The following is a 12,654-nucleotide window of genomic DNA, read 5'->3' as shown; positions in this document are numbered from 1 at the left end:
AATGCAATGTCTATGTAAACGCCTATGTCCATACATACACGTTTGCATATTGCCATGCGCCAATGTACAGATCGCTCAAATCCAGCTATGACGCTGTATGAGAACCATCACGGCTTTTGTAGGATTATAATGGGATTGGCAGCTAAAATGATTTTGTTTGCACATGAATGCAATTGCACAGGGAGGAATAAGAGGCATCAACAAACCAAAATGAGGTATACAGGATAACTGGCTTATCAAGACCACATGTAGGATCTAGCCAAGATTTCGACAGGGAGATGTTTACTCACTCGGTATGATTTACATGGCGATGCCTCAACCTCTAAAGGTTCCCATTAGAAGGCTACAATACAGCAACCAATGGTCTTCTGAGCCATTATCGCTGAATTTAGCTTACAATGACCATAATACTTGATCATGAAGATCATTACAGGCATGGCCCATAGTAGTGTTGGAAGATGGTTACCATACTTTTCCATTGGGTTACATATCTGATCATCCTTTCAGTATGCAAACAGGTCTTAGTAAGATCTGGGGTGGTAAAGCCAATTGGTTTATGGTTGAAAGGCTGTATGTCCCTAATCTGGACCACATATAACGCTTCGGGTGAGGACTGGACACTCTGGGTTGTCTCATCAAGACTGCCTCAAGAACCCTCCGGCCACACATCAATGGCCAACCATGTAAGACATTGACCTGATAAATTTGCCCGGAGTCAGTGCCGCTCTGTTAGGGGTTCTCTGCTACAGCTAATAGAGGGGGGTTTCCACCTAGCTTCCCAACCGGTTCTCCAATTGTTGGTTGACTAAGTGTCTGACTGGAACAGCAAAAATTTTGACCGAGGTGATTTAAAGAAGAATTCCAGTTGATATTGATATTAATGGAAAAGTTAAATGATACAAAAATATTTGAAAATAGTTTTTTTTTCCCTCTGGATATCCTTCCCATCATGCCTAAGGATGAGCACATATGTCCTGTTCTCGTTACCCTAGGAGGAGCTTTTCCTGCCTCTGCGGAGCAATGTATGAGCTGCCAAGAGGAGTCCGAGAAGAGCCAATAAAGACCATCTGATACTGGAGGATATAAAATCAATATCTCATGAACCTCTCGCTGTCTTAGGCCTCATACACACTTCCGTGTGCCGTTGTACGGCCGCTAATGACTGTTCCGTGAATCACGGACCGCACACGGTTGACTTCTGTGTGCATCCCGTTGTTTCACGGACCAAATCAATGCAAAGGCCGAGACTGTTATGTCAAAAACGGGCGGGAGTAGGAGCTTCACTACTTTTGACGGAACAGCCGCACGGTTCAGTTAAAACAGAAGTGTGCATGGCCCCATTGAAATGAATGTGTCAGAGTGTTATCCGTTAATAAAACAGATCGCACCCTGCCGAAAAAAACGGAAGTGGGCATGAGGCCTAAATGTGAGAGCTGGATGGATTTGAATTTGTTTTCATGTAACAGGAGCTCCAGAGAGACAGAATATAAAGGATTCCATAGGGGAAATGATGTAAGACCGGGAAGGGGAGGAGCAGGATTTCGAATCGGCACGGACTATAGGTGAAATGATAACATGCCCAAATATCGTTTTTAAAGAATACATTAAAATTTCCTTTTAGAAAATGAAATCTAAAAGTCTATTTAAAAAAGGACTTGGGATTTAATCAATTTACAGGACTGTCATATCCAGCCGTTCCATACACACATATAAAGAGAAATGTTGCTTAGTGATCCTGGTTCAATAAACCTTTTACACAAAGTAACTACATTTTTCAGATCTAAGATTTATTATCAAGTGCACATTATAAGATACGTTGCGGTAATATAATAGTAGTGTTGCAGTGTATAGCGCTATTATATTAGTATTATATTGGCACTGTTATATTGGTTCTCTATGATAGGTTGTGGTGATGTAATAGTAGTGTTGCAGTGTATAGCGCTATTATATTAGTATTGTATTGCCCTTGTCCTGACTTTTCATTTGGGTCTGCACGGGATATAGGTGTAGTCTCATATGTACTGGCTACAGATGGTTCCTGGTTGATTGCAGGTTTTAAACAGGTGTCAGACTGGACACTGGCAGTAGGTTACACTGTCGCACCAGGTAGAACATTCTTCTCAAAATAGTCGGGCACGTCTATGTTTCCAGCTGGGTTGTACTGGGCCACTACATAGCGAAATGGTTTATCGCCCGCAGCCACGCCAACTCCAACCTCCTTGGAGTCCTTCCAGACAACTTGGGTGAAGTGACCTTAAGGAAACAAATATATATTTTCTTGCTCAACATGACATCGCTTGCAAGGAGAATTAATATATAATAATTTCTACTATTGATGCAGTTTTCCATTTGGCCACTAGAGGTCAGACTTGCCATGTGCAGATTAACTATGTATATATTGACCACTAGAGGCGCTGTGCCAGAATACTAACTATTTTTGACAGTCCGTGCTTTCCTTACCTATGCCCTTGGTGTAGCCAGGTTTATTAAAGTCATAGTTTTCAATCTCGCTGTACCAACTGTCCACCGGCTCATTACCTACATGATTAAGATATTGTGCTGAAAGTGTTACAGAGTACAAATAAAGTTGATTGAAGAGTGCGCTGTGTATACATACATACATACATTATCTACAGTACCTAATAAGAATTTGTTCCCGGACAGTAGATCTCATGGACCTCAGCTACAGCAAAAGCCTGAATATGGATGCATGGTATTGTGGAAGCTGTAGTTTTGCCTACATTAGACTTCTGTATAGTGCCTGGTTTTAGCGCTACATCTCCTACAATGTACTACAGCAGAGCTTGCCGTATACGAGCGCTGAATCTGTAGATAACCGACTAGTGTCGCAGCTTTGGATGTGACTGGAGTATACCACATGATGTAATAGATCAGTACACATTACACCATCCTCACACAGCTGTGTGCTTGCTACATTGTATCAATATAGGTAAGAGATTTAATTTGCTGCTGCTGCTTTCAGCCTGCAAATGATTGTCTACACTGTAACAAACTGCTCCAGATATTAGGTCAGGACCATTTTTCGGCCTCCGAATGTAAATTAACATTCCCATTCATTGAAAGCAAGCAATGGTGGAGATTTCAAACAAAAAGTTGATGTGAAAGTTTCAGGACTTTTCATTATACAATGATCAAACCGGTTGTATGAGATTAGAAAAACATGGCGGCTTCCGTCCAGGAATAGCGCCACTCTTGTTTATGGGCTGTCTGGTATTGCAGCTCAGCTCCATTGCTGAGCTGCAATACCAGACACAATCCATGGACAAGAGTGGCGCTATCTCTGGAAGAAAGCAGCCATGTTTTTCTAATGTTCAACAATTACTTCATTTTTGCCTAATGAGAAGTTCTGTTGCAGCTGCAGTTTGTCTCCTGGTTGACTCCCCTTTCTTCAGGATGGTGGATTATCATTGACCCCATACCTGCAATTACTGATTGGTAGGAGTGTATGTTTTCTCCATATTCAGAGTCACTGTGATCCAGGGCCTGGATGGAGAGCAGGTGGTCGGCCCATTTCTGCGCTGATTTGCAGAGGTCTTGGCTCAGCTGCAGAGGAGGCGATCCGTGCAACTTCCGATATTTATTATGAGCAGACAAGAAATCCTCCTCAAACTTCTTGATATCAACACCTGATTGACAGTTAACAACCATGTTATTATATATATATATATATATATATATATATATATATACACACATACACACATACACACATACACACATACATACACACACACACACACACACACGCGCATATATATTATACACTGTCAGACTGAGCTCTGTTAGCAATTATCTATCTATCCAATTAATTTATGGCTCCTGGCTCCCTCACGTGGCGAGTAACCATATTACAGTTCATTACGTGTCCATCAAGGAGTTATGGGTTTTCCTTTACCAGAGTTAAAAATTCAGTTTGCCCTAGACCTGGACCTAAATAGTAGCTTGGTAGAGCCCCCTTTCCTTCACACCCAGCACATGCCCGCCAGCTCCCCCTCCCCACCTAGCTATACCGCTAAAGTAGTGACCATCCCTGTAAAAACATTTCCAGATTTCCGGTCTTTAATCCGATTAACAAATACTACAGGCCACGCTGATAACAGAGGGCAATAGATTAATTTTAACTGAACCAAAATATCCAGTTTTTACATTTTGGGTCCCTTAAAAGGGCCGTCTGGCTTAGATAACCCATTTCCAAATACCCTACTAGGAAATTTTGAGTTAAGGGGCCATCTGTTCAGGACCTTTCTCTATTAGCCAGGGTGGAGAATGGCTACAAAGTGTGTCCCTTGCCCTGTAGGGCCTGGCATATCTGTACATTAGACATCCTATTTAATTCTATGAGATCTGTGTAATACTTAATTTCACCTGTAGGGGTGTGCTGCAGGGGAATGAAACATTTTCTCTTGGGTTTTCCCATAGATTACAAGTGATTGCTGAAGGTCCTAGCAGTAGGGTAACCTGTGATCAGTTAATTGTCGGAGAACCCTTCTAACTAAAGGGGCGATTAAAAGTGAGTCGGCAGTACTGGAAAAATAATTGCCATGTGGAAAATCTGAAATCTAATCCGTTTATATCAGTGATCTGCAACCTGCGGCTCTTCAGCTTTGCTACAACTACAATTCCCAGCATGCTTTGATAGCCACACATCTGCTGTCCAAGCAGAAGGTTGTCCAGACGTGTTGTAGTTTTACGGCCGCTTGTACTCTGCAAGTTACAACCACTGTATATGAATGCAGTAATGGCTTCTGATCACCTTGTCCTTGAGGCTGCACGGTAGACGCCATGTCTGCTCTAAAAGAAAAAGAAAAGAACATGATGGGATATTCCAAGAAATTATTCAATTCAAGAGCCTCTCCCCTAAATATCACACAGGTACAGTACCCAGCTTTCCACAGACCCTGAATGACTATTCAAATCACTACATATTGATATGCCACTCAGGATCCATAGAAAGCTGGGTGACCACCTCAATTTAAACCCAATAGCATTTTTCACCTGGCATCTGTTACTCTTGTAGAAGACCTAATAGACATTACACCAGAGAACAACTCGCAACTCTAAACTGCATGGACAGGACATAGTATTGTATATAGGAGCAGTATTATAGTAGTTATATTCTTGTATATAGTGGCAGTATTATAGTAGTTATATTCTTGTATATAGGAGCAGTATTATAGTAGTTATATTCTTGTATATAGGGGCAGTATTATAGTAGTTATATTCTTGTATATAGGGGGCAGTATTATAGTAGTTATATTCTTGTATATAGGGGCAGTATTATAGTAGTTATATTCTTGTATATAGGGGGCAGTATTATAGTAGTTATATTCTTGTATATAGGGAGCAGTATTATAGTAGTTATATTCTTGTATATAGAGGCAGTATTATAGTAGTTATATTCTTGTATATAGGAGCAGTATTATAGTAGTTATATTCTTGTATATAGGGGCAGTATTATAGTAGTTATATTCTTGTATATAGGGGCAGTATTATAGTAGTTATATTCTTGTATATATAGGAGCAGTATTATAGTAGATATATTCTTGTATATAGGGGCAGTATTATAGTAGTTATATTCTTGTATATAGGAGCAGTATTATAGTAGTTATATTCTTGTATATAGGGGCAGTATTATAGTAGTTATATTCTTGTATATAGGGGGCAGTATTATAGTAGTTATATTCTTGTATATAGGGAGCAGTATTATAGTAGTTATATTCCTGTATATAGGGGCAGTATTATAGTAGTTATATTCTTGTATATGGGGGGCAGTATTATAGTAGTTATATTCTTGTATATAGGGGGCAGTAATATAGTAGTTATATTCTTGTATATAGGGGGCAGTATTATAGTAGTTATGTTCTTGTATATAGGGGGCAGTATTATAGTAGTTATGTTCTTGTATATAGGGGGCAGTATTATACTAGTTATGTTCTTGTATATAGGGGGCAGTATTATAGTAGTTATATTCTTGTATATAGCAGGCAGTATTATAGTAGTTATATGCTTGTATATAGAGGGCAGTATTATAGTAGTTATATTCTTGTATATAGAGGGCAGTATTATAGTAGTTAGATTCTTGTACATAGGGAGCAGTATTATAGTAGTTATATTCTTGTATATAGGGAGCAGTATTATAGTAGTTATATTCCTGTATATAGGGGCAGTATTATAGTAGTTATATTCTTGTATATAGGGGGCAGTATTATAGTAGTTATATTCTTGTATATAGGGCAGTATTATTATATTAGCTATATTCTTGTATATAGGGGCAGTATTATAGTAGTTATATTCTTGTATATGAGGGCAGTATTATAGTAGTTATATTCTTGTATATGGCGGGCAGTATTATAGTAGTTATATTGTAAATAGGGGCAGTATTATAGTAATATTCTTGTATATAGGGGCAGTATTATAGTAGTTATATTCTTGTATATAGGGAGCAGTATTATAGTAGTTATATTCCTGTATATAGGGGCAGTATTATAGTAGTTATATTCTTGTATATAGGGGGCAGTATTATAGTAGTTATATTCTTGTATATAGGGCAGTATTATAGTAGTTATATTCTTGTATATAGGAACAGTATTATAGTTATATTCTTGTATATAGGGGGCAATATTATAGTAGTTATATTCTTGTATATAGGGGGCAGTACTATAGTAGTTATATTCTTGTATATGGGGGCAGTATTATAGAAGTAATATTCTTGTATATAGGGGCAGTATTATAGTAGTTATATTCTTGTATATAGGGGGCAGTATTATAGTAGTTATATTCTTGTATATAGGAGGCAGTATTATAGTAGTTATATTCTTGTATATAGGAGGCAGTATTATAGTAGTTATATTCTTGTATATAGGAGCAGTATTATAGTATTTATATTGTATATGGGGGCAGTATTATAGTAGTAATATTCTTGTATATAGGGGCAGTATTATAGTAGTTATATTCTTGTATATAGGAGGCAGTATTATAGTAGTTATATTCTTGTATATAGGAGCAGTATTATAGTAGTTATATTCTGGTATATAGGGGGCAGTATTATAGTAGTTATATTCTTGTATATAGGGAGCAGTATTATAGTAGTTATATTCCTGTATATAGGGGCAGTATTATAGTAGTTATATTCTTGTATATGGGGGGCAGTATTATAGTAGTTATATTCTTGTATATAGGGGGCAGTAATATAGTAGTTATATTCTTGTATATAGGGGGCAGTATTATAGTAGTTATGTTCTTGTATATAGGGGGCAGTATTATAGTAGTTATATTCTTGTATATAGCAGGCAGTATTATAGTAGTTATATGCTTGTATATAGAGGGCAGTATTATAGTAGTTATATTCTTGTATATAGAGGGCAGTATTATAGTAGTAATATTCTTGTATATAGGGGCAGTATTATAGTAGTTATATTCTTGTATATAGGAGGCAGTATTATAGTAGTTATATTCTTGTATATAGAAGCAGTATTATAGTATTTATATTCTTGTATATGGGGGCAGTATTATAGTAGTAATATTCTTGTATATAGGGGCAGTATTATAGTAGTTATATTCTTGTATATAGGAGGCAGTATTATAGTAGTTATATTCTTGTATATAGGAGCAGTATTATAGTATTTATATTCTTGTATATGGGGGCAGTATTATAGTAGTAATATTCTTGTATATAGGGGCAGTATTATAGTAGTTATATTCTTGTATATAGGAGGCAGTATTATAGTAGTTATATTCTTGTATATAGGAGGCAGTATTATAGTAGTTATATTCTTGTATATAGGGGGCAGTATTATAGTAGTTATATTCTTGTATATAGGGGCAGTATTATAGTAGGTATATTCTTGTATATAGGGGCAGTATTATAGTAGTTATATTCCTGTATATAGGGGGCAGTATTATAGTAGTTATATTCCTGTATATAGGGGGCAGTATTATAGTGGTTATATTCTTGTATATAGGGGCAGTATTATAGTAGTTATATTCTTGTATATACGGGGCAGTATTATAGAAGTTATATTCTTGTATATAGGGGGCAGTATTATAGTAGTTCTATTCTTGTATATAGGGGCAGTATTATAGTAGTTATATTCTTGTATATAGGAGGCAGTATTATAGTAGTTATATTCTTGTATATAGGGGGCAGTATTATAGTAGTTATATTCTTGTATATAGGGGGCAGTATTATAGTAGTTATATTCTTGTATATAGGAGCAGTATTATAGTAGTTATATTCTTGTATATAGGGGGCAGTATTATAGTGGTTATATTCTTGTATATAGGAGCAGTATTATAGTAGTTATATTCTTGTATATAGGAGCAGTATTATAGGAGTTATATTCTTGTATATAGGAGCAGTATTATAGCAGTTATATTCTTGTATATAGGGGGCAGTATTATAGTAGTTATATTCTTGTATATAGGGGCAGTATTATAGTAGTTATATTCTTGTATATGGGGGGCAGTATTATAGTAGTTATATTCTTGTATATAGGGGCAGTATTATAGTAGTTATATTCTTGTATATAGGGGCAGTATTATAGTAGTTATATTCTTGTATATAGGAGCAGTATTATAGTAGTTATATTCTTGTATATAGGAGCAGTATTATAGTAGTTATATTCTTGTATATAGGGGGCAGTATTATAGTAGTTATATTCTTGTATATAGGGGGCAGTATTATAGTAGTTATATTCTTGTATATAGGGGGCAGTATTATAGTAGTTATATTCTTGTATATAGGAGCAGTATTATAGTAGTAATATTCTTGTATATAGGAGCAGTATTATAGTAGTTATTTTCTTGTACATTGTATCTGTTTTATTTCCTCCCCATATTCAAGATCTCTGCTTGCTGTGAATAAGAACATTCTCATTGACATCCAAAAGCTGAAAACCTATAAAGACCTAATGCTTCTCACAGCTGAGAGTTTGATACAGTTGTATCCAATCTAGACAATCTTGTGGGATCTATAATCTGCAAAAATAAATTTCCTATCCTGATGCCTGCATTAATACATTGTAGCAAGCTAAGGCTTCGTTCACATCTGCGTCGGGACTCCAGTTATGGGTTCCATCTGACCTTTCAGTCGGGAACCCATGAATGGAATCCAAACGGTAAAACATAGGTTTCAGTTTGCATCACCATTGATTTTCATGGTGATGGATACGGTGCAAATGGTTTTAGTTTGTCACTGTTTAAGGGTTCAGTCGTTTTGACGGAATCCATACCGTAGTCGACTGCGTTATATATTCTGTGATAATGACAGAACCCTTATACAACGGTGACAAATTTGAAAACCATTTGCATCAGATCCGTCACCACCGAAATCAATGGTGATGCAAATGGAAACCTATGCCCATGAACGGAGTCCGCTGACTGGATTCGGACGACACACAGGGTCATGTGCACGAGGCGTAAATCTTACACTTGTTCTGAATAGCTTTTATCTACACTGATACATTGTAGCAAGTCCTTAGCTGTGTGAGCAGGACCATGTCAGGAGGAGCAGAAACGCTTTTGGATGTAAACAACATGTCCTTACTCACAGCAAGCAGAGATCTTGAAAATGCTGAGGAATGAAAATAAAAAGTCTATTAGAAAGTTATAGATCCTTTTTATTACACCGGGACAAGTCTTTTAAGCAGAAGGCGTGTTATATAAGCAGGTAATAGGACTGTGGTGTCTCTTACCTGTATGTAGTACTGCCTGGGATGTTGCGAATATTAGCTATCACCGCTGCTCTTTCCTGTTCTGACTGTCATTAAATATACTCATACCAGGATCCACTATTCACATGATCTAGTGCAGGGGTGTAGTCAATAGCCTGGAGCTGTTTGTGGTACCGGATTTAACACACACCCGCACGCACGCGTTGGGAATTCGTACTAATGCACCACGGCTACTTCTCTGCTTGAAAAAATTTATATGCCTGCACTATTGGTCCATAATAAACAGCCTTATTTTGTCCATCCTTGAACACTTTTTTGTTTCTATTCTAAATCGCGCCAAAATTATGTGCAGATTCATGTTTTTTAAGAAATCTATATGGCCACTGCTCCGTTTTTCTTATACAGCGCTCCAAATCTCCTGCCTAGATATAGTGACATGATAAAATTCTGGTTGCCTGCAGTCACCACTAGAGGGAGTTTACTGTATACGGTTTATGCATTGAACTCTATAACACAGTATGCAGTTAGCTCCCCCTAGTGGTGAGTGTCATCCAGCTTGCCAGTGAAGCCTTTTAAGTGCGGAACCTGCACTTATCTGGAGAGTCGTTATCCCCTCCCCCCCCCCCCCCCCGTGTCTCTCACTATTCAATTCTACAGGCGTTATGGAAATAGCCGAGCAAGCTACAACTTATCTGATGAGTCTTCTGATGGCCAAGAGAAGCGCCAGAGGCATCATCCATTTTTATAAAGGGAAACTCATGTGAAAACAAGGAACTTTGTCGTCTTGAGGAAGTCCTCCTTAAACATGGACACCCACTGCCCAGAGGATGGTGAGGGATCCATAACAATTACATTAGATGGACTAGGACACAATGAAGGTGGACCAGGAGACCTCCGGGTCAATGGAACTTGTGAGAAAGTTTGACTCCATAGCAGTAAGTCGCAGTAAGTATTCCGTTTCCCTGCAGCGCCACCACAGGGGATACTAAGCGTTACACAGTGTTAATTCATATGCATGTGCTGTCTGTGTAATACAGGACGGGTCCTCCAGAGAGAGACGCTCTTAGTAACCACTCTCCACCCTGTTCAGGATCCTCATCTCTGGGCCAGAGGACTCCCCCCTAGAATTCCCTAATAAGTTGGGTTTTCTAAAGAGGACATCCCCTTTAATAACTCAAGTCACCGTTTATAATACTAATCTATTCTTATGTTGTATTGTGTAAGAGGCTCGCAGAGGTTCAACATGGTGGGTATCACACAGGAATGGGAAACTATGATGAGTCCTATAAGGCTAACCTGTGGATGACACAATACCTGTTGCTCTGTTTGTTTAGTCGGTGACAGGCGTGGGGCCGGGTTGGGCGAAGCTCAGGCTTAGTTGTGGTTTTTGCTAATGTGGCGTTTGAGGTGGATTCAGTGGAGAGACCTTTACTATGTCACAATGTTGAGATTGGTAACCACAATACTATAATCTTTAGGATCCATGAACATGACAGTATTTTTCATCCGTAATTACGGACCCATTAATTTCTATTGGCCACGGACACCATTCAGTATTTTTACTGATGGCTTGCCATGCTGAAAAAAATGATAGAACCCGTCCTATTCTTGTCAGTAAATACGGCACGGACTCTCCCATAGAAGTCTATGGTAGCTTCCGTAAATACGGATGTGTATCCGTAAACCGTCCGTATTTATGGAAGCGTTGCTAGGCAACATGTTGACATCATTTGCAACCTCTTTTTTTGTTTATGGATCCGTATATACGGCTCAAATACGGATGCAATATAGACCGTATGTACGGACACTCTTCCATAAATACTGATTAATTACGGATGCCTACGGATCCGTATTTACCAACAGTATTTACTGATAGCTGAAAGTCCGATCGTGTGCATGGTGCTTAAGTCCCCATGTACACGACCGTAAATAACCTCTGTAATTGTGGACAGTAATACGGTCCCCAATTACGGACCCATTCAGTTCAATTGGCCGTGCACACCATTCCCTATCGCTATGGATAGGTGTCCATGCCGTAGAATTGTACCGCAAAATATAGAATATGGTCTGTCTTTTGCGTTTTAAGGGCTGTTCTCCCATACTTTGTTTTGTTGCATCTTTAATGGACATTAACTAACAATGTTCTGACTTGTGAAGGGCTTGTGCTTAAATTCAACAGCCAGTCTGAACAAGCAGAGCTGCAGTGTCACTTGTGGCTAAAACTCCGCCAGTAGCGAGGCATTATCCATCTATATATTACTGTTTAGCTCGGTTTTAGACATGTAGTTACTGGGTTTCCATCCTATTCTAAGTGTGTGTCTCCCACTTGGAACTCTAGTTAAAGGTAATGGGTAAAAACCTCAATATGATGATGATCGCTTTGATTGGTGCTTCATCAAAAATTCTACAGAATTTTTCCAAAAATATTTGGTAGTATTTGTGGTAAGCCCTGGTGAATGCCAAAAAGAGTGCAGCAAGGAGACTATTCTGCTGGTCAACATCTCAAGAGGATTCCAAAATCTATTTTTGGGATCTCTGGTATCACGGAGAGTGTTGTGAACGATGAGGGTGGAAACCTCTGGACAAACCATAAGAAGGAAGCCTCCGATACTATCTTGCTAGACTTGCCTAGGAAAGTTGGACAATATCATTAATAATTTCCAATACTTTTGAATACTTGGGATCACCACTCATGAAGGGTCTGATAATAGCTAAGCATGTGACAAAAAAATACTCACCCTGGCCCTTACCCTTTCCTGCATTTGAGATGAATGGTCCCGACCTCCAGTGAGCCTCCCAGACTAAAGTCTACAGTGTTATCCTGGCAGTCTGTTATTGGGACTATTTTTGCTCAATGCCAGATTACCGTTTATTCCAGACTGGTTCCGGAGTTTATTGAAGACCATGTTTTCAGATTTTCTGATGTAGACCCCATATTAATAAATCAAAATATAGCTCTATA

At 38.3% G+C, this 12,654-nt stretch overlaps 1 protein-coding gene across 1 annotated transcript; it reads right to left on the bottom strand.

Annotated features, from left to right (window-relative positions):
• Window positions 1–2,089: 2,089 nt before the first annotated feature.
• Window positions 2,090–3,669, bottom strand: GLIPR2 (GLI pathogenesis related 2). Its single transcript, XM_075834555.1, has 3 exons — window positions 3,441–3,669; window positions 2,461–2,538; window positions 2,090–2,253 (listed from the first exon to the last, which is right to left on the bottom strand). The coding sequence occupies exons 1-3, from the start codon at window positions 3,667–3,669 to the stop codon at window positions 2,090–2,092; spliced, it is 471 nt and encodes a 156-aa protein (XP_075690670.1).
• Between the last annotated feature and the right edge of the window lie 8,985 nt (window positions 3,670–12,654).

This window comes from Rhinoderma darwinii, chromosome 8 (assembly GCF_050947455.1).
Source record: "Rhinoderma darwinii isolate aRhiDar2 chromosome 8, aRhiDar2.hap1, whole genome shotgun sequence".
Taxonomy (NCBI): domain Eukaryota; kingdom Metazoa; phylum Chordata; class Amphibia; order Anura; family Rhinodermatidae; genus Rhinoderma; species Rhinoderma darwinii.
The sequence above is the reverse complement of the archived record's forward strand: the minus strand, read 5'-3'. Positions and strand labels throughout refer to the sequence as shown.

What these genes read in the sequence shown, in the direction of transcription:
- GLIPR2 (XM_075834555.1), bottom strand. Translation starts at nt 3,669, where the DNA reads ATGGTTGTTAACTGTCAATCAGGTGTTGATATCAAGAAGTTTGAGGAG. An exon ending in CTACCAATCAGTAATTGCAG is followed by an intron (nt 2,539 to 3,440) that starts GTATGGGGTCAA and finishes TTAATCATGTAG; the next exon opens with GTAATGAGCCGGTGGACAGT. An exon ending in TGGCTACACCAAGGGCATAG is followed by an intron (nt 2,254 to 2,460) that starts GTAAGGAAAGCA and finishes TGTTTCCTTAAG; the next exon opens with GTCACTTCACCCAAGTTGTC.